General features: G+C 37.2%; 1 protein-coding gene across 14 annotated transcripts in view; it reads left to right on the forward strand.

The window, feature by feature from the left end:
- MYO9A (myosin IXA) overlaps positions 1 to 22,035 on the forward strand; it is a 282,783-nt gene that overhangs the window by 122,572 nt on the left and 138,176 nt on the right. For 13 of the 14 annotated variants that reach the window (XM_053888877.1, XM_053888879.1, XM_053888875.1 and 10 more), the window contains one exon: positions 6,255 to 6,374. The exons of the other annotated variant lie outside the window; for it this stretch is intronic. In XM_053888877.1, the coding sequence (XP_053744852.1) occupies positions 6,255 to 6,374 (120 nt within the window). The remainder of the gene's footprint in view (positions 1 to 6,254; positions 6,375 to 22,035) is intronic. 14 annotated transcript variants of the gene reach the window in all.

A 22,035-nucleotide genomic window follows, 5' to 3' on the forward strand; every position in this document is an offset into this window, starting at 1 on the left:
TGGTGTTCTATACACAATTATGGGATGTGCAAAGAAAAAATATGACTATTTTAAATATGTTCAAAGGCAACCATGTCTGAAGACTAATGCAAATTTTGAGAACAATGACCAAATATAAAATATTAATTTATATATGTATGAGAAATTCACTAGATTCAGCAACAGATTTGAACAGGCAGAGGCCAGAATCTGTGAACTTGAAGACAGATCAGTTGAGATGATCTGTTCTAAGGAACAGAAAGAAAAAAGAATGAATAAGAATGAGAAGAGCTATGGGACACCAGAAAGTACATTGATTTCTGGTAGTCCAGAAAGATAAGAGGGGCAGTAAACATTTCAAGAAATAATGCCAAAAACTCCTCAAATTTGATGAGAAAACTAATCTATATATCCAAGAGGTTCAAACTACAATGGTGAATTCAAAGAGATCCAAACTTAGATACATCATAATTGAATTGTCCTGAGAGAAAATATTGAGAGCAGCAAGAGAGAAGTAATTCATCATGTACAAAGTATTCTCAGTGAGAGTGACAGTTGATTCATCATCAGGAACCATTGAAGCTAGAGGGCGGTGGCTTGATATATTCAAAGTGCTGAAAGATAAAAGAGAGTCAGTCAAGAATTCTGTATTCAGCAAAATTGCCCTTCAAAGTGATGGTGAAATTAGGACATTCCTGGATAAACAAATCCTGAGCTACTGTTACTATCAGATCTGCCTCACAGGAGATACTACAGTGGGTTCTTCTGGTGGAAATGAAAGGAAACTAGACAGTAACATGAAATACTAAAGAGCACATTAAAGACAACTATAGAGTTAAATAAAAAATATAGTAAAAGTATATTTTTTACATTTTGTAACTCCCCCCCCCCCCAGTCTGATTTAAAAGACTGGTACAAAGCAATAATTATAAATCTCTGTTGATGGGCAGGACATTTAAAGGTGTAAATTTGTATGATAATAGCATAAAGGAGGAGGAAGGGAATGGAACTATATAGGGGAAACATTTTAAAAAATCAATCAATTAATTATTTTTGAGAGATAGAGCATGAGCAGGGGAGGCTCAGAGAGAGAAAGACAGAATCCCCAGCAGGCTGACTCAGCATAGAGCCCAGCACAGCGCTCAATTCCACAGCCATGAGATCATGACTTGAGTGGAAACTAAAGAGTCAGAAGCTTAACCAACTGAGCCACCCTGGTGCACCCTGGGAAACATTTTTATATACTACTGAAATTAAGTGGTTTTTAATCCAGACTTGATTGTTATAAGATGCTAATTCTATATTCCCTTGGCATTTGTTAAGAAAATAACTAAAAAATGATGGTAAAATAAATGACAAAAAAGTAAGAATATACTAGAAAACATCTGTTTAATACAAAAGAAGATAGTAATGAGAGAAGAGGAGTGCAAATAATATGTCGTAAGACATATCTGGAGGGGCACCTGTGTGGCTCAGTAAGTTAAGTGTTTGACTTTGGCTCAGGTCATGATCTTATGGTTCATGAGTTTGAGCCCTGTATCAGGCTCTGTGCTGACAACTCCGAGCCTGGAGCCTGCTTCAGATTCTGTGTCTCCCTCTCTCTCTGGCCCTCCTCAACTCACACTCTGCCTTCCTCTCTCTCAAAAATAAATAAACATTAAAAAAAAGACATATGGAAACTCAACAGCACACTTCTAAAAGTTTATTTTTATTTTGAGAGAGAGCACATGAGTTGGGGAGAGGGACAGAGAGAAAAGAATCCCAAGCAAGTTCTACAGAGCTGGATACAGGGCTCAAACTTACGAACTGTGAAATCATGATCTGAGTTGAAATCAAGAGTCAGACGCTTAACTGACTGAGCCACCCAGGAGCCCCAAAGGAAGAGTTCTTTTTTTCTTTTTCTTTTTAAAGTTTTATTTTGAGACGGGTTGGGGGGGGGGGCAGAAAGAGAAGGAAGGAGAGAATCCCAACCAGGCTCTGCAGTGTCAGTGTGCCACTTGAACCTACGAACTTATGATCATGAGCTGAAATCGAGAGTCTGACGCTTAACTGACTGAACCACTCAGGTGCCCCAGGGTTGTTGTTGTTTTTATATTTATTTTGAGAGAGTGTGTTAGCAGGAGATTGGGGAGGAAGGGAGAGAAGGAATCCCAAGCAGGCTCTGTGTTGTTGGCACAGACATGGGGCTCGATCTCACGAACTGTGATCTCACTTCTTAATTACCAGTGGGTCAAGGAAGAAATCACAAAGGTAATTAGAAAACAGTTTGATGGTTATATGCTAACTAATTTGGATGTTAATTAAGGGTGCCTGGGTGGCTCAGTCGAGCGTCCGACTTCAGCTCAGGTCATGATCTCTCGGTCTGTGGGTTCGAGCCCCGTGTTGGGCTCCGTGCTGACAGCTCAGATCCTGGAGCCTGCTTCGGATTCTGTGTCTCCTTCTCTCTCTGCCCCTCCTCTGCTCATGCTCTGTCTCTCTCTGCCTCTCAAAAATAAAGAAACGTAATAAAAAAAAAATTTGGATGTAAATTTAAAAAAATTAAGAAAAAAGAAAGAAAGAAAACAGTTTGATGGGGTGCCTGGGTGACTCAGTTGTTTGAGCGTCCCACTCTTGATATTGGCTCGGGTCATGATCTTGCAGTCTGTGGGTTTGAGTCCTGTGTCAGACTCTGCGCTGGTAGCACGGATCCTGCTTGGGATTCTTCCTCTTTCTCTGCCCTGCCCCTGCTTGCACTCTCTCTGTCTCTCAAAATAAGTAAAAACTTAAAATATTTTGAGATGAATGGAAGAAAATATACACCAAAACTTACTGGGATGCTGCTGAAACAATGCTTAGAGGTAAATTTATAGCTTCAAATATCTCTTAAAAAAGAAGAGGGGTGCCTCTTAATTTAACACCTCCCAGTTGGAAACACTCAAATATCCATCAGTGGAAGAAAGGATAACCCATATTGTGATACATTTCTACCATGTAACATTATTCCTCAGTAAAAAAGAACAAACTACTCATACTCATAATGAGTCACAAAAACTGAGCAAAAAAAGCCAGGATATAACGCATATGATTTTGTTTAGTTTAAGAACAGGCAAAATAGTACATAGTGATAGAAACAATAACTTGATTGTTTCTGGGAGGACAAGAGTGGTATTGATTGGAAGGGGATGAAATAATGGAAATATGGATAATAGAAATCCTTAAAAAATTTTTTTTAATGTTTATTTTTGAGAGAGACAGAGACAGAGACAGAGTACAAGCAGGGGAGGGGCAGAGAGAGAAAGAGGGAGACTTAGAATCTAGAGGCTCCAGGCTCTGAGTTGTCAGCACAGAGCCTGATGTGGGGCTTGAACTCATGAACTGTGAGATCATGACCTAAGCCAAAGTCGGACACTTAACTGACCGAGCCACCCAAGCGCCCCTGGAAATCCTCTTGATTGAGGATTACATGGAAGTAAATATTTGTTTAAGCTTATCAAATTTAAACTTGAGATTGGTGGATTTTACTGTGTATGAGATATACCTTTATTATGGCCATAAGGCCCAGGAGCTGGTATTACAGAAACTACTTTAGGATCAGAGATATGGCTTCAGATTTGAACGATTAGCTAGGATTGAGTTCCCATTATGTGGTAGTATCTTAGAAGAGCATGGACTTTTCTGTCGCTGAAAAGATAATTGAAAAATTCTGTCCATTGGCCTTAAGCATAGAAACAAGAAGGACCTTAGCAATCTGTGTTAGGCTTTAGATAAGATTTTTCTTTTTCTTTTTTTTTTTTTCAATGTTTTTATTTTATTATTTTTGAGACAGAGACAGAGCATGAGCAGGGGAGGAGCAGAGAGAGAGGGAGACACAGAATCCGAAGCAGGCTCCAGGCTCTGAGCTGTCAGCACAGAGCCCAATGCGGGGCTCGAACTCACAGACTGTGAGATCATGACCTGAGCTGAAGCTGAAGTCGGATGCTTAACCGACTTAGCCACCTAGGCACCCCTAGATAAGATTTTTCTTAAATTACCTGTAAAAAAATCAGTGCCTATGTCTTTACCATGCACAGGTATGGGATCTGAATTTATGCTGTGTTTGTGATGCATGATCTCAAGCTAAGAAATTATCAAAATTAGACCAGGAACTAGCGTACACCAACATTAATAAACATCTTTTAAGAGTTTATGGGACTCCTTAGACAAGAAGACTCACTGAAAATGTATTTCTATACTTATCCTAGGAAGCCTAACCACCTTAACAGGGAGTTGTTACACACAGCAAACAAGAGGAAGGTCAGCTTAAGGTTTCGAAATAGTATTATAGTCTAAAACAAGAGTTAAAGCATAGAAAGCAGAATGAAAGAAGTTTAAAAAAAAAATAAGGTAGGTATGATGGTGAGACATAAACCTGTCACAATTATAAAATTAACGACATTGCTACAATTGAATTAGATAAAAGAGTGCGCTGGCTGTAGTAATGTCAAGTGATTTCTTCAAACTGCTTACTAATTTAGTATATTTAATACCTGAACTTTTACATAAAATGCTTTAATACCGTAATCTCCTTAAAACTATTTTTGACTGGCAGATTATTAAGATTGCTATTGAAAGGCCTAAAAGTCTAGTGATAACTTTTTAAAATTACAGTTTGGAGGGAGTATAAATAGAACTCACCACGTGTTTGTTTCTCCCCCCCCCCCCCGCCCCCCCAAATGGTCCCCTTCAACTGATACTTACCTTCTATCACCAGCAACTAACCAAGTACAGGCTAGTCTCTTTGCCTAAGCATTCTTTCTTCATGTAGCCCATCAAACGTGGTGGGGAGGATTATTGGTAAAGTACAGGCTAGTCTGAACCTAAGCATTCTTTCTTCAAGTAGCCCATCAAACACAGAGGGGAGAATTATTGGTAATGAGTGTAGAATATTTTTACTGAGGTATTCTTTGACCTAGAAATGATAGATAACTTGATAATATTTGTCTCTTTTTGAAACATTGAACATTTGCAGCTGTGGGCTCTCCACAGTGGATGAGAGAGTGTTTTATTCGTTTACTCTTTTAATATTGGATGTGAAAATAATTTTCACATCTATTTCATTTTTAAAAGCCTGCTATTTATGTGTTTATTCTTATATAATGTATTATAAGATTCCATGTCTTTAGCTAAAATGTAGATGCCTTTTCTCTGGATCCAGTTTAAGGAATTATGGTTAGACTGAACCATGCTTTGCCAACTTGTTTGAACTACTCTGCCTCTGTTTAACTTTTTAAGTGATCCTGTGTTGAGAACTGTTCCTACATAGTATCTCATTCCAAATTATAGAGTAAATATGCACTAATGAAACTTTAGTTCATTGTGTTGCTTACTTTGCCTCTGTTGTTAAACCATTCCCTTTTCTCCCCCCTTTTGTTTTTTAAAGGCAAATCTACACAAATTTGAATATAACGTCTTATCTCTAGAGATGTTCTTTGAGTAAATGATACTCAACACCACCTCCCAAAACTGGCGGTGCCTATTCTCTTTTAAATCCGTCTGTTGCTAATATTAATGGTACTGACATCCCCCAAATCCTCATCATTGCTAGAGTGACTCATGGTTTCAGTAGCACTAATCTGGGGCTTTGGTCCTTATGTGAACATGCTCTCTTCCGTTTCCCACCAGTAGTTGATCCTGTCTCACTTGACTAAGAAGTGGTGGTGAGGTACATTTTCCAACTTTCTTTTCAGATTTATAAATACCAAAGTGCTGCTGGGTTTTCCTGCTCTGTTTTGCTTTTCTTCCCGCTCTTTAAACATTGACACACTTGTTGGAATTCCTACAAGTGTGGTTTATTGCAAGATTTGTGAAAGAATTATTTAACTTTTGGTAAATTGTTTTGGGTATGTTTCTCTTTGGTGTTCCATCATTGTTCCTTGCATTGTTGCCAACTATATGCTAATTATATTTCAGACCTGATAAAAATGGGTCAGTTAAAAAAATAGCTAAATCATACAAATTGTTTTGAAATTTCCCTAATATTTTAAATTAGAAATTTTCAGTGTGATGTTATCTCACAACACTTTGAATACTGATAAGGATACTTTGAATATCTAAAAAATACCTTTATGTTTTCCTTTTATTTTTGTGTAATTTCCACAAATCAATTTAGAAAAATTACTCACATTTAACTCCTATTACTTGATACACTTATATATATTCTTAAGATAGTTGGCAGCATTGTCCTTGAATCTCTATTGGTTTGGGCTTATGTAATCTTTTTCTTTTCTCCATTTTTTGTTTTTCTTTTGCTTCCTAAGGACATGATGATACAGCGCCATGTGCAATTTTGAAAAGTATGGATAGTTTTAGCTTTCTCCAACACCCAGTCCACCAGAGGAGCTTAGAGATTCTGCAGAGGTGCAAGGAAGAGAAGTACAGTAAGGCTGCAAATCCTGATAAACTGTGTGTCATCACATATCTGTTTGGAAATGGAAACCAGGAGCATTTTGCACCAGGGTGGGACATAAATTGCATAGGCAATATGACCTCCATAATCGTTTGACCAGTCTCAGGATACTTCCATTGAGACTTAAGTTCTTTCTTTTGAAAAAGTTGATATACCTCTTCTTTGAACTTGGACGACTCTTTGCCTGTGATCCATGAGTTGTTAATTATACTTGGTTATAGACTCTGAATTTGTTTCCACTTTTGTCTTTAAAGTAGCTGAGTGATGGGTAAAAATGAATAATGATTTTTTTCCCTGCTAATTTTTAAAAAATGCTTTATTGAAATCTAGTCGAGATAAAATTGCATGCAAAAGCATAGAGTTTGGTAAATTTTGACATATATGCACTTGTGAAATCATTAACATGATATAGATAATTACTATATCCAACACTACCAAAAGTTTCCTCTGCCTCTTTCCAATTTTTGGCTGATTGTTATGCTTGCTTATGCTTGAATTTCAACATCAGCAGTGTTGCTTTTGTATATCATTGCTTAATCCACTTAGTTTGATTGCAGTTCTCCTATCAGACTTTTCTGTGTCTGGTTTAGAGAAAAACCACCATATTAATGTTTTGGATTAAGGAAGAATGATAGAATCATAGTGGATATTTCTTTTTTTTCTTTCTCTTCTATTTCTTTCTTTTTCTTTTTTATAAAATTGGTGTGAAAAGATGCCCGTGGTCTCCATTTCCTCCTTTCTATTTGTTATACTCATTCTGAATGAAAATAGATTGTTTTGCTTATTGTGGGATTATAGTTATTTTGCTACTGCTATAGTGAGAATAAAGAGATCCTTCAGAATACTCAAATACTCAAACCCCAACTTAGCAGTTTCCATATAATGGACCTAAATTACTTACAGATTCTGAGCTTTTTACAAATTACCACAGATTTACTTTGTTGATTTTACAGTTTTGTGATTGAAATTCCATGAAATTTTAGTAAGAATTTGTAAAAGCAAAATGTTGTGGATTCTTTTTTCAGTTCTTACTTTTGCTGTCTTGGTATAAGGAAATGTGTAATGCATTTTGAAAAATACTATTAAAAATGCTTTCTCATTTTAGAAAGAACAAAGGTAAGTATTTCATTTTAAACAGACCATCCTTAAGAGTTACAATGAATTAATTGCTATTGTTTCTAAAAGGTTTACAATAAGTTTTATTTCAATTACCCATCTTCCTTTTTAAATCTTTTAATCCATGGGACATTATTTAAACCAGTTTACAAATCTTTTTGGGAGTTTAATTCTTTTTAACTTTTAAATAGTTGCAAGTGGTTTATTTGCTTTGTTGATTTTCATCATGTTCTGACAACCCTAGGCCTGATTGTATTCCAGTTTAGTATATATGGGTTCGGAATAGGAAGGCACCATGTACAGTATAGGCTGCGTGAGGAAATTGTACATTTGTTCTGTGTTTACATGCAAATTGATTTTTACATTTATGGAAGTTGGAGCTTTTCCATTATTTTAAGAAGTTTATTCCATTTTATATTATAGTACCACCAATAATTAGAATTTTATACTCTATAAAATTACAAATTCAATTTTGGGAGATTGTTGTTAAAAAAACAGGGGACTACCAGCTTTAGGTAATGGATAATTGGCAAGGTGAATGAACCCTTCCACAGGTAACAATGATAAAACCTGGAAAAATTTTTATTTTATTTATTATTTTTTTTTCCTATGTAAAACTTTTTTTTTTCAGTATATGAAATTTATTGTCAAATTGGTTTCCATACAACACCCAGTGCTCATCCCAAAAGGTGCCCTCAATACTCATCACCCACCCTCCCCTCCCTCCCACCCCCATCAACCCTCAGTTTGTTCTCAGTTGTTTTTTTAAATTTTATATTATTTATTTTGTTTTCAATATATGAAATTTATTGTCAAATTGGTTTCCATACAACACCCAGTGCTCATCCCAAAAGGTGCCCTCCTCAATACCCATCACCCACCCGCCTCTCCCTCCCCACCCCCCATCAACCCTCAGTTTGTTCTCAGTTTTTAAGAGTCTCTTATGCTTTGGCTCTCTCCCACTCTAACATCTTTTTTTTTTTTTTTTTCCTCCCCCTCCCCCATGGGTTCCTGTTAAGTTTCTCAGGATCCACCTAAGAGGGAAAACATATGGTATCTGTCTTTCTCTGTATGGCTTATTTCACTTAGCATAACACTCTCCAGTTCCATCCACATTGCTACAAAGGGCCATATTTCATTCTTTCTCATTGCCACATAGTACTCCATTGTGTATGTAAACCACAATTTCTTTATCCATTCATCAGTTGATGGACATTTAGGCTCTTTCCATTATTTGGCTATTGTTGAGAGTGCTGCTATAAACATTGGGGTACAAGTGCCCCTATGCATCAGTACTCCTGTATCCCTTGGGTAAATTCCTAGCAGTGCTATTGCTGGGTCTTAGGGTAGGTCTATTTTTAATTTTTTGAGGAACCTCCACACTGTTTTCCAGAGTGGCTGCACCAATTTGCATTACCTGGAAAAATTTTTAAAATAACAAAATGATTTGAAAGCATTGGAAAAAGACCAAAAAAAACCCACTAAAATACCATAAAGAAGCAGAAACCAGAGGAGAGTTTATTCTTTGAAGTAAGAAAATTAGTGGATAAGAATTGTGAATCTGTGGATTTTTGTACAAGGTCCTTCCCCACTCTCATAGCCCCAGAGATGGAAAACCACAACCATACTGACTTGAGGTATCAGAGAACAAAGTTGAGGACCGGCAAAACAACTTGGAATTTAGGAGGAAAATCTGAAACTGAGAAAGCTGCCAGAGGGCTAAAACCCAAAGTTAGAGTATGAATTCTACCAGCCGTACCTGGCTGACAACTATGAGTACACAGGGAAGCCTGTCAGCAAAGCAGTGCAAACCAAATAGGAGACAAACTTCGAAACACACAACTGTAGTAGGTGAGATTTGCAAGTTTGCTGCTTTTTTGACACACACTTTTTGTATCTGTGTGTAGCTCCTGTGGGAGAAAAGCTGAATTCTTCCTGCCTTAGTTGGAATCCCATAAGTAGAGGGGGGGGAAGAAAGAAGCAGAGGAATATTTGAAGAAATAATGGCTGAAAACTTTTTATATTTGTTAGAAACCTGGCTTAGAGATCCAAGAAGATTAATGATCTCCAAGTAGAATAAATACAAAAGAAAACCATAATTAGGCACATTGTAGACAAACTGCTAAATGTCAAAGACAAAGAGAAAATCTTGAGAACAGTGAAGAGAAAATATGGCCTATCAAATACAGGGGAATAATGATATGATTAACACCTGACTTATTAAAGCAATGGAGATGGAAAGATGTTGAAAAATCATAATTAAAATCTCGCCCTGGCCCAAAATAAACCAGAACACAGCTGTTTCCTACCTCCCAAACAAATCCCAACTTTCAGGCAAAATTTCTATATTTTTAGTTTGGGTCCAGACAAGTTAACTATCTGCTGAAAGAAAAATCAACAGTCTTCAGAGGAACATAACAGAATTTAGTGTTGGCACAATGTATTATCCATAATGTTAAGCTATCAGCAAAAATATTCTTAATAAATGAACCTTAAATAAATATGTTTTCAGATAAAAAGTATCTGAGAGAATTTGCCACCATAATGTGTATTCTATGAGAAATAATAATGGAAGTTCTATAAGCTAAAGGGAAATGGCACCAGGGTGCTTGGGTGGCTCAGTTGGTTAAGCGTCTGTTGATTTGCACTCAGGTCATGATCTCATGGTTCATGAGTCTGAGACCTGCGTCGGGCTATGCACTGACAGTGCAGAGCCTGCTTGGGATTCTCTCTCTGCCTCCCGCTCTGCCCCTGTTCCACTTGAGTGTGCATGTGCTTGTTCTCTCTCTCTCAAAAACAAATCAACCAACTTAAAAAAGTAAAATAAAGAGAAATGGCACCAGATGGTAATGTGGATGTGTAGTAAGTGTTGGTAAACTTTCTGCAAAGGGCTGGAAAGTAAATATTTTAGCCTCTGTGGGTCTTATGGTCTCTGTTGAAACAACTCAGTTCTACTGTGAAAGGAACCATAGATAATACATAAATAAATGAACATGGCTATGTTCCAATAAAACTTTACTATGGGCACTGAAATTTAAATTTCATATAATTTTCACATTTCACAAAATTATTTTTCTATTGCTATTTTTTTCCTTAACCATTTAAAAATGTAGGGGGCACCTGAGTGCCTCTGTTGGTTAAGTATCCGACTTTGGCTCAGATCATGATCTCATGGTTCGTGGGTTTGGGCACTGCATTGGGCTCTGTGCTGACAGCTTAGAGCCTGGAGCCTGCTTGGGATTCTCTCTCTCCCTCCCTCTGATACACCTCACCTTGCTGACAGTGCTTACCTTAAAGTCCCTGACCTCAGGCCCACAAATGTGTGGGGTCCCACAAATGATTGAAAATTTAATCTGGCCAAATACAATTAATGGAATTCCATTGTGGAATTTCAAATGAAATTTAAGTCTTACAAAAATGGAGTTAAAATAGAAATAAGTAATAGATATCTGAGAAATACAAGTATATTTCTTAACTAATCTCTACACCCAGTGTGGAGCTTGAACTCACAGCCCTGAGATTAAAAGTCACATGCTTCTGACTGAGCCAGCCAGGCACCCCTCAAGAAATCCTCAAATATTTTGAAAATAAACAACATGTATAAATGACTCATGAGTTAAAGAAAAATTTATAAGGGCAACTTGAAACTACTTCGATCTGAATGAGAATAGAAATAACATAACTTGCATAATGCAACTAAAGAAGTACCTAGAAGAAAATTGATAGCTTTAAGTCCTTATGTTAGGAAAAAAGGTCAAAAGTCAAGGATTTAAGCTTTTACCTTATGAAGCTACAACAAGAAGAGCGCATTAGACCCAAAATAAGTAGAAGTGACGAACTACAATCCATGAATACAAAGCAGACCAACAGTAGAGAGTATCAGTGGAAACCAAAAGCTGATTTTTCTTTTTTTCCAGTTTTAGAGGGAGAGAGAGAGACCACACATGTGCATGAGTAGGGGAGAGATGCATAGGGAGAGAGAGAATCATAAGCAGGCTCTACACTTAGTGCGGAGCCTGATGTGAGGCTTTATCCCAATTCCCTGGATCATGACCTGAGCCAAAATCAATAAATGGAATGCTTAATCAACTGAGCCATCCAGGTGCCCCCAAAAGCTATTTTTTCAAAAAGAGCAATGAAATTTATAAAGCTCTGGGTCAGTCCATTAGAACTTTCTATAAAGATGAAAATGTTCTCCAACCATGCTATCTAAAAGCCACATATGGCTGTTAAGCACCTGAAATTTATTTAAAATTGAGAAACTGAAGTTTTAATTTGATTCAGTCAAATCAAATTTGAAAGCCACATGTGGCTAGTGACTGCGGTATTAGTGCAGTTCTAGCCATTCTGATCAAGAAATAAGAGAGAAGAAGACACAAATACTGTTATCTGGAATGAGAAAGGGACACAGTTATATATGACAGAGACCTCAAAAGACTGAGGAGAGATTATGTCAATAAATTAAGCAACTTAGATGAAATGGACAAATTCCTTGAATGTCAATCAAAATTGACCCAAGGAAAAATAGAAAGTTTGATCACTCCTATAAATGATATTGACTTCATAAGTAAAATCTTCCCCCCACAAAAAAGTGTAGGCCTACATAGCTTCAATAGTAAATTTGATTTAAGAGATGTTTAAGAAAAGAATAATACCAGTTCTCTTCAACTATTTCAGAAAATATAGGAGCAGGTAACCTTGTACAAATCTTATGAGGCCAGTATTATTACTCTAATACCAAAAGCATACAAAAACATTACAAGAAAACTATGGACCTCACAATGATGGGTGTAAAAAGGCTTAACAACATAAGGGCTAACTGAATTCAGCAGTATAATAAAGGATAATACATGAAGCCCAGTGGAATTTAAGGTTGAATGAATGAATGAAAGGAATGAAAGTTTGGTTTGATAATAGAAAATCAATCATTATAATTCACTATATTATCCTTCTAAAAAAGAAAAAGCATATGATACCTCAGTAGTTGGAGAAAAAGATTTTTTCATAATTTTTCACTCATTTAAACACCTTTAGGAGCCTTGGAATAAAAGGCAGCCTTCCTCAATTTTATAAAGAACATGCATGAAAATCCTACAGCAGACTTCATATGTAATGATGAAAGATTGAACACTTCTCTGACATTGAGACAAGGCAAAGATACCTGCTTTTGACACTGATATTTAACATTGTACTGAAAGTCATACACAGTGCTATAAGGCAAGAAAAAGAAGTAAAAGGTGCATAGCTTGAAAAGGAAGATGTAAACAACATATGGTCCTCTATATATGAAGTGTTAAGGAGTTTGATATATGCTCTTTGATCTAGGAAGTAGATTCAACAGCCTCTCATGATACCAGGTAAACTTACAAAATTATACTATTTTAGCCATGAAGACATAGAAAATTAAATTTATGAATTTTATGTATACATCTTTGGCAGCCAGTCTCCTAGATATTCTTGGTATCCCCATATTATGGTATTCACAACCTTGTATAGTCTTCTGCATTTTTCCTGTCTTGGTCTGTGTGACTTATAGGACATGGCAGGAGTGATAGTATGTCAATTCCTAAATTAAGTTATGAAAGACTGCAGTTTTCATCTTAGGTAATTTCTTACTTGGTAGCTCTATCTCAGATCACTGTCTCTAGGAGAAAGAAGCAAACTGTCATCTGTGAGTCGCCCTGTTGAGAATCCCACTGAAGCCACTGGTCAACAGGTAGTGAGAAAATGATCTTTGCCACTAACTACATGAATGAACTTGGAAGCAAATCCTTCAGTTCCATTCCAGTCTTTTTTTTTTTTTTTTTTTTTTTTAATTCAAGGTAGTTAACATACAGTATAGTATTGATTTCAGGAGTAAAACCCAGTGATTCATCACTAACATATAACACCAAGTGCTCATCCCAGCAGATGTCCTCCTTAATGCCCATCACCATTTACCCCATTGCCCCACCTGCCTCTCCTCTAGCAACCCCCAGTTTGTTCTGTGTATGTAAGAAGCTCTTATGGTTTGCCTTCCTCTCTGCCTTTATTCTTACTTTTCCTTCCCTTCCCTCTATATTCATCTCTTGTTTCTTAAATTCCACAAACGAATGAAATCATATGATATTTGTCTTTCTCTGACTTATTTCGCTTAGTATAAACACTCTAGTTCTATCCATGTTGTTGCAGATGATAAAATTTGATTCTTCTTGCCCCTGAGTAGTATTCCATTGTATATTTATACCACATCTTCTTTATACATTCATTAGTTGATGGACATTTGGGCTCTTTCCATAATTTGGCTATTACTATAAAATAATAGCATTATTGATAAACATTGGGGCGCATGTGCCCCTTTGAATCAGCATTTTTATATCTTTTGGATAAATACCTAGTAGTATAATTGTTGGGTTGTGGGGTAGTTCTATTTTTAATTTTTTGAGGAACATCCATACTGTTTTCCAGAGTGGCTGCACCAGTTTGCATTCCCACCAACAATGCAAAAGTGTTCCCCTTTCTCTGCATCCTTGCCAACATCTATTGTTGCCTGAGTTGTTAATTTTAGCTATTCTGACAGGTGTGAGATGGTATCTCATCGTGCTTTTGATTTGTATTTCCCTACAGTGAGTGATGTTGAGCATTTTTTCATGTGTCTGTTTGCCATCTGGATGTCTTGGAAAAGTGTTTATTCATGTCTTCGGCCCATTTTGTAACTGGCTTATTTGTTTTTTGGATGTTGAGTTTGATAAGTTCTTTATAGATTTTGGAAACTAACCCTTTATCAGATATGTCATTTGCAAATATCTTCTCCCATTCTGTCAGTTGCTTTTAGTTTTGTTGGTTGTTTCCTTCGCTGTGCAGCAGCTTTTTATCTTGAAGTCCCAGTACATTTTTGCTTTTGTTTCCCTTACCGCTGGAGACGTGTTGAGTAAGAAGTTGCTGCGGCCAAGGTCAAAGAAGTTTTTTGCCTGCTTTCTCCTTGAGGATTTTGATGGCTTCCTGTCTTGTGTTTAGGTCTTTGATCCATTTTGAATTTATTTTTGTGTATGGTGAAAGAAAGTGGTCCAAGGGCATTCTTCTGCATGTCACTGTCCAGTTTTCCCAGCACCACTTGCTGAAGAGACTGTCTTGATTCCATTGGATATTCTTTCCTGCTTTGTCAAGGATTAGTTGGCCATATGTTTGTGGGTCCATTTCTGGGTTCTCTATTCTGTTCAATTGATCTGAGTGTCTGTGTCAAATTCCTTGATTCTCTTTCTGCGTTTCCATTATTGATATATATAAATGCAACCAATTGCTGTGTGTTGACTTTATATCCTGCAACTTCGCAGATTTTTTGTATCATTCTAGCAGTTTTTTGGTGGAGTCTTGTGGATTTTCCACGTACTATCCTGTCATCTGTGAAGAGTAAAAGTTTGACTTCTTTGCCAGCTTGTATGCCTTTTATTTCTTTTTGTTATCTGATTGCTGAGGCTAGGACTTCCAGTACTATGTTGAACAACATTGGTGAGAGTGGACATCCCTGTCGTGTTCCTGACCTTAGAGGAAAAGCTCTCATTTTTTCCCTGTTGAGAATGATATTATCTGTAGGCTCTTCGTATATGTCTTTTATGATATTGAGGTATGTTCCTTCTATCCCTATTTTCTTGAGGATTTTTATCACGAAAGGATGCTTTTGTCAAATCCTTTTTCTGCATCTACTGAAAGAATCATGTTTCTTATCTTTTATTAATGTGGTGTATCACACGGATTAATTTGCAAATATTGAACCAGCCCTTGGCCCAGGAATAAATCCCACTTGATCATGGTGAATAATTCTTATTTTTAAACATTTTTTTAAGTTTATTCATTTTTGTGAGAGAGAGAGAGAGAGAGAGAGAGAGAGAGAGAGAGAGACATAGTGACATAGCACGAGGGGGTGGGAGGGGAAGAGAGGGTGGGAGACACAGAGCAGGGTCCAGGCTCTGAGCCGTCAGCACAGAGCCCAACACGGGGCTCGAACCCATGAACCACGAGATCATGACTTAAGCCGAAGTTGGATGCTTAACTGACTGAGCCACCCAGGAGCCCCAGTGAATAATTCTTTTAATGTACTATTGAATTAGATTTGCTAGTATCTTGTTGAGAAATTTTACATCCAGATTCATCATGGATATTGGTCTGTAATTCTCCTTTTTAGTGAGACTTTTTTGTGTGTGTGTGTGGTTTTCGAGCCAAGCTGGCTTCATAGAATGAGTTTAGAAGCTTCCCTTCCATTTCTATTTTTGGAACAGTTTGAGAAGAATAGGTATTAAACTCTTCTTTAAATGTCTGTTAGAATTCCCCTGGGAAGCCATCTACACCCCCCCCCCTCCCCGGACACTTATTTGTTGGGAAACTTAAAGAAAAAAAAATTCTTTTTAACATTTATTTATTTTTGAGAGACAGAGACAGAGTATGAGTGGGGGAGGGCAGAGAGAGAGGGAGACACAGAATCTGAAGCAGTCTTCAGGCCCTGAGCTGTCAGCACAGAGCCTGATGTGGGGTTGAACCCATGAACCATGACTTGAGCTGAAGTCAGATGCTTAACCGACCTAGCCACCCAGATGTGTCTATTGGGAAATTCTTGATTACTGATTCACTTTTTTTGCTGGTTATGGTCCAGCATTTTCTGTTTCTTCCTGTTTGAGTTTTAGTAATGTGTGCCTGTCTAGAAATTTGTCCATTTTGTCCAGATTGTCCAATTTGTTGGCATACAATATTCATAGTATTCTCTAATAATGGTTTGTATTTCTGTGGCGGTTGTGATCTCTCCTCTTTCATTCGTGATTTTATCTATTTGGGTTAGAGCTCTCTCTTTTTGAGAAGTCTGGCCAAGGGTTTATTGGTTTTCTTTATTCCTTAAAAAAAAACCTGCTTTTAGTTTCATTGGTATGTTCTATACCGTATTTTTTGTTTCTATATCATTTATTTCTGCTCTAATCTTTATTATTCCCTTGTTCTGCTGGCTTTGGGCTTTATTTGCTGCTCCTTTTCTACCTCCTTTAGGTGTCTTACTTCTTGAGATAGGCCTGAATTACAATATACTTTCCTCTTTGGACTGCCATTGCCATATCCCAAAGGGTTTGGACTGTCGTGTTTTCATTTACATTGGCTTCTATGTATTTTTTTTTTTTATTTCTTCTTTAATATCCTGGTTAACCCATGCATTCTTTAGTAGGATGTTATTTAACCTCCATGTATTTGAAGGCTTTCCAAATTTTTTCTTATGGTTAATTTCAAGTTTCATAGTGTTGTATTCTGAAAACATGCATAGTATGATCTTGATCTTTTTGTACCTGTTGAAGGCTGATTTGTCACCCAATATGTGATCTATTCTGGGCAATGTTCCATGTGTACTCAAGAAGAATGTGGATTTTGCTGCTTTAGGATGAAATGTTCTGAATATATCTGTTAAGTCCATTTTGGTACAGTGTGTCATTCAAAGCCATTGTTTCCTTGTTTATTTTCTGCTTAGATGATCTGTCCATTGCTATAATTGAGGTATTAATGTCTCCTACTATTATGGTATTATTATCAATAAGTTTGTGCTTGTGATTAATTGATTTTTATATTTGGGTGCTTCCACATTGGCATAAATATTTATAATTGTTAGGTTTTTTTTTAAGTTTATTTATTTATTTTGAGAGAAACAGACCACAAGTAGAGGAAGCCAGAGAGAGATGGGGGCAGGGGATCTGAAGCAGGCTCTGTGTTGATAACAGAGAGCCTGATGCAGTGCTCACACTCATGAATCATGAGATTATGACCTGAGCCAAAGTCGGATACTTAACCGACTGAGCCATCCAGGCACCCCAATTGTTAGATCTCCTTGATGGATAGACCCCTTAATTATGATATAATGCCCTTCTTAGTCTCTTATTATAGTCTTTGTTTTAAAATCTAGTTTATTTGATATAAATATGGCTTCTCCAGCTTTCTTTTGAGGTCCATTATTATGGTAGATGGTTCTCCATCCCCTCACTTTCAATCTGCATGTGTCCTTAGGTGTAATGAGTCTCTTATAGTAAGTATATGGATGGATCTTGTTTTTTAAATCTGTTCTGCTACCCTGTGTGTTTTGATTGGAGCATTTAGTCCATTTACATTCAGAGTGATTATTGAAAGATACGAATTTAGTGCCATTGTGTTAACCTATAGAATTGGTGTTATTGTTCTTTGGTCCATTATAGTCTTTGCTGTTTCCTTTTTTTTCTCCACTCAGAGAGCCCCCCTTAGAATTTCTTGCAGGGCTTTTTTTTTTGTGGTCACAAACTCCTTTAGTTTTTATTTGTCTGGAAAAACCTTTTTCTCTCCTATTCTGAATGTCAGCCTTGCTGGATAAAGGATTCTTGGCTGCTTGTTTTTCCTATTCAGCACATTGAATATTTCCCTTCTAGCCTGTGTAGTTTCAATGGACAGGTCTGCTGCTAACCTTATGTGTCTACCCTTGTAGATTAAGGACTATTTATTCTTAGCTACTTTCAGAATTCTGTGTTTATCCTTGTATTTTGCAAGTTTCACCATGATATGTCATGGTGTTGACTTGTTTTTATTGATTTTGAAGGGAGTTCTCTGTGCCTCTTGGACTTGGATGCATGTTACCTTCTCTAGATAAGAGTTTTCAGCTATAATTTGTTCAAATCCATCTACTGCCCTTTTTTATCACTCCTCTTCTTCTGGGACCCCTATGATACAGATATTGTTTTGTTTTATAGAATCAGTACTCTAAATCTCTCCTCATGATCTAGTAACATCCTTTTCTTCTTTTTTTCAGTTTCTTTATTTCCCATAATTTTATCTTCTATTTCACCTATTCTATTCTCTGCTTTTTCAGTCCTCACTATCACTGTATCTAGTTTGTTTTGCATCTCAGGTATAGCATTTTTAAATTCATCCTGACTAGTTCCTAGATCTTGGATCTCTGCAGAGATCTCTGCTTTGATCTCTGGTGTCTTCTCTGTGTTTTTCAAGGCCAGCTAGTAGTCTTATAACTGTTGTTCTAAATTCCATTTTAAATATATTGTTTTTATCTGTTTTGAGCATGTCCTTGGCTGTGATTTCTTCCTGAACTTTCTTTTGGGAAGAATTCCTCCATCTTGTCATTTTGGCTAAGTTTCTGTCTGTTGCATGTTTTAAAAGCTTGTTATGTTTCCTGCACTTGAGAGTACTACTATATTAAAAAGGGGTCATACGTTGTTCAGGGCCTGAGGGACACCTGGGTGGCTCAGTTGGTTAAGCATCTGACTTCAACTCAGGTTACGATCTCATGGTTTGTGGGTTCGAGCCCTGTATTGGGCTCTGTGCTGACAGCTCAGAGCCTGGAGCCTGCTTCGGATTCCGTGTCTCCCTCTCTTTCTGCCCCTCTCCTGCTTACACTCTGTCTCTCTCAAAAAATAAATAAACATTAAAAAAAAAATTAACATTGTTCAGGGCCTCACACTCCAGGAAGTGTTTCTGGTGTATACTGTGTCCACTCTGCTGTTGTGTTTTGTCTGCTTTTTCCCACTGGTCAGTCATTTGCAGAGCTCCTCCTTGCTTGCAGTGGTGGAGTGTTTGGACCTTTAACTACATACACTTTGATTTGTTTGTTGAAGTAATCCTGGAATAAATCTAGAATCAGTGGTAGGCCTGATTCTAGAAAAAGAGAAAAAAGAACAGGAACAGAAAAAAAACCAAACAATCAAAAAACTATCTTGCTGATTCCAAGGAAAAACAAAGTGGGGAAAAAAAGAGAGGAAAAAAGGCAGAAGCAAAGGGAAAAGAAGAAAAAAGAAAGGAATAAAAAAGCCTGATTAAAAAAAAGATGATGAAAGGAAATGACAAAAAATAAATCAGAAACTATGAGCCTGATTCCAGAAGTAAAGAAGACTGGTAAAAAGGAAAGAAAGAAAAAAGCATTATTTATGTCTTAGTGCCTGGGGGTGGAGGTAGTTGTGCTTGTTTGGAGGAGAGGCCATCTGTGTTGTCTCAGTGTGAGTCTTGCCCCAGTAAATAAGCATTTGCAGGCACAGAGGGGCAGGGTTTGGTGTCAGCAGGTCTTGCCCACTGGGCGCTCTGTGTTGGTCTCTGAAGTCCCTCCTGTTGGTGTTGGGGAAAAATGGTGCCACCCCAACCCCTCGTCCTCCAACTGGGGATCTCAACCCCTGTTGTTCAGGCAGCCCTCAAGGATTAGTGAGGGAAGCTCACCCTGCGCCAAAACTCTCTTGCATTTTTTTCTTTGGTGCACGGCTGGGATTCAAAACCCAAAGTTTTAAAGGACCTGGCACTTGGCACGCAGCTGGGATTCAAAACCCAAAGTCTTAAAGGCCTGGCCTGGCACAGAGCCTCTCCTTTCCTCCGGAGTAGAGCCCCTTCACCCTGATCATGAAAGGCCTTTGGCTGGCACTTGCAGGGTCTTTTGTACTTAGGGAGGCAATAAACCTTCTTCAGAAGTACTCCAGGAAGGGAACTTTCTCTCCCAGTGCGCCCTGGAGATTGCTACACCACACTAAGGACTCTCGGGGCCAGGTCCCTCTTCCCCAGGAGCGTGCACCATGGCTCTGCTTTGCAGAAAGTCATATACTTCCAAAACCTCAGGGTTTTAGCCCCAAAAGATCCAACCACTTCACATCTGCCAAGCTGTCTCCCTTCAACTTTGGAGATCCTTCTATATCTCTACAGATCGATTTCCTGGGTGTTCCAAGTAATCTGACCTCAACATAGCTGTGTTTGAGGGATGAGCAATACCTGGGGTTCCCCTACTTCTCTGCCATCTTAACTCCTCCCCAGTTCCATTCCAGTCTTGAGATGACCATAGCCTTGGCCAACAGGTTGAATACAACCTTATGAGAAACCCTATCGGAACCTCCAAGCTAAGCAGCTTTTGAAACCTGTCTGTCTAGAAAGTCTGTGATTATGATAACTGTTAAAGTGCTAGGTTTTGAAGTGCTTTAATATGCAATGGGTAATAATACACCAAATCATGAAATATATAGGGATAACTTTAATGAAATACATGTTAGACCTGTATACAACCAAGGGGAATTGAAAAATAAATAAATGGAGATACATGTTTTTCTTTTTCTTCTTCATTTTCTTTTTCTTTCTTTCTTTCTTTTTTTTTTTTGAGATACATGTGTTTCTATTGTTGAGATGTCAGTTCTTCCCCAGTTGGATCAATAGTTTGAATGCAATTCTGATGAATATCACAGCAGATTTTTTGTAGAAATTCATGAGCTTATAACTAAGATTTATATAGAAATATAGAATACCTAGGATGACAAAACAATTTTGAAAAAGAGCAGTTAAGCTGGAGAACTTATACAATACGATTTCAAGACTAAAATAATTATGACATTGTTCTCTTATTCTTAAGATCAAGATATCACTAGAACCAAATAAAAATCCAGGAAAAGATGTACACATAGAAGTCAATTGATTTTCTGCAAAGATGTTGAGATAATCCAGTGGGGTTGACTATAGTCTTTTGAATAAATCACATTGGAACAACTGGGTATCTGTATGTAACAAGAAGACTTTTACCTTATATTATACATAAGATTGAACTCAAAGTGGGTCATACAGCTTTTCATAAAGAGGAGAACTATTAAATTTGTAGAAGAAAACCTGAGGAAAGTCTTTGCAGTCAGGCAAAATCTTTTGCCAGGCAAAAGTTTCTTAGATCGGACATAAGAGCATAAACTGTTAAAAAAAAAAAAAAAAAAAAAAAAGATGGAGTTCACCAAATTGAAAATTTCTACTTTGAAATAGATCTTAAGAAAGCTAAAAGCATACCACACCCTGGGAAACAATATTTGTGTAATAATTTATGATACTAATAACTGATAATGGATTTGAAAACAATATTTTCAAAACCCCTGTAGTTAATAGGATCAACAGTTCAGTTAAAAATAGCCTAAAGATTTGAACATGTGCTTTAAAAAAAAGAAGATCTATGAATGATCCTTAGGCTAATTAAAATTATCAGTTTCATTCATCATTAGGGAAATGCAAGTTATAATCACAATGAGGTCATATTAACACCCTGTGACATGGCTAAACTTTAAGAAGTTGACAGTACTAACTGATGCTGAAGATGTGGAGCAACTGGGGGTACTTATTTACTGCAGTGTAAAATAGTATAATTGTTTTGGGAAACAGTTTTGAATAAAGGTGCGCATGTACTTCCCATACGTTCCATTAATACCGATCCCTGGTATTTACCTGAGAGAAATGAAAATATGTGTTCATGGAAATATTTTTATAGATCAATTATTAAAATAGTATGCTGAGTTAAACCTTACACAAAAGAGAACATACTGTGTTACATTCCATTTATGTCAAATTCTAGAATATGCAAACCAGTCTATATGCATAGCAGATAAGTGGTTTCCTTGATCCAGGAAAGGGGTTGTAGGGGTTGTCTAAGAAAGGGTATGAGGGAACTTTTGGGCAATGATGCAGATATTCTCTGTCTTCTTTTGGTGGTGGTTTTATCTAATCTTACACAACCATATACTTAAAAATGCATGGAT

The sequence above is a fragment of the Panthera pardus genome, unplaced genomic scaffold (assembly GCF_024362965.1).
Source record: "Panthera pardus isolate Hobbes unplaced genomic scaffold, ASM2436296v1 HiC_scaffold_24, whole genome shotgun sequence".
Taxonomy (NCBI): Eukaryota; Metazoa; Chordata; class Mammalia; order Carnivora; family Felidae; genus Panthera; species Panthera pardus.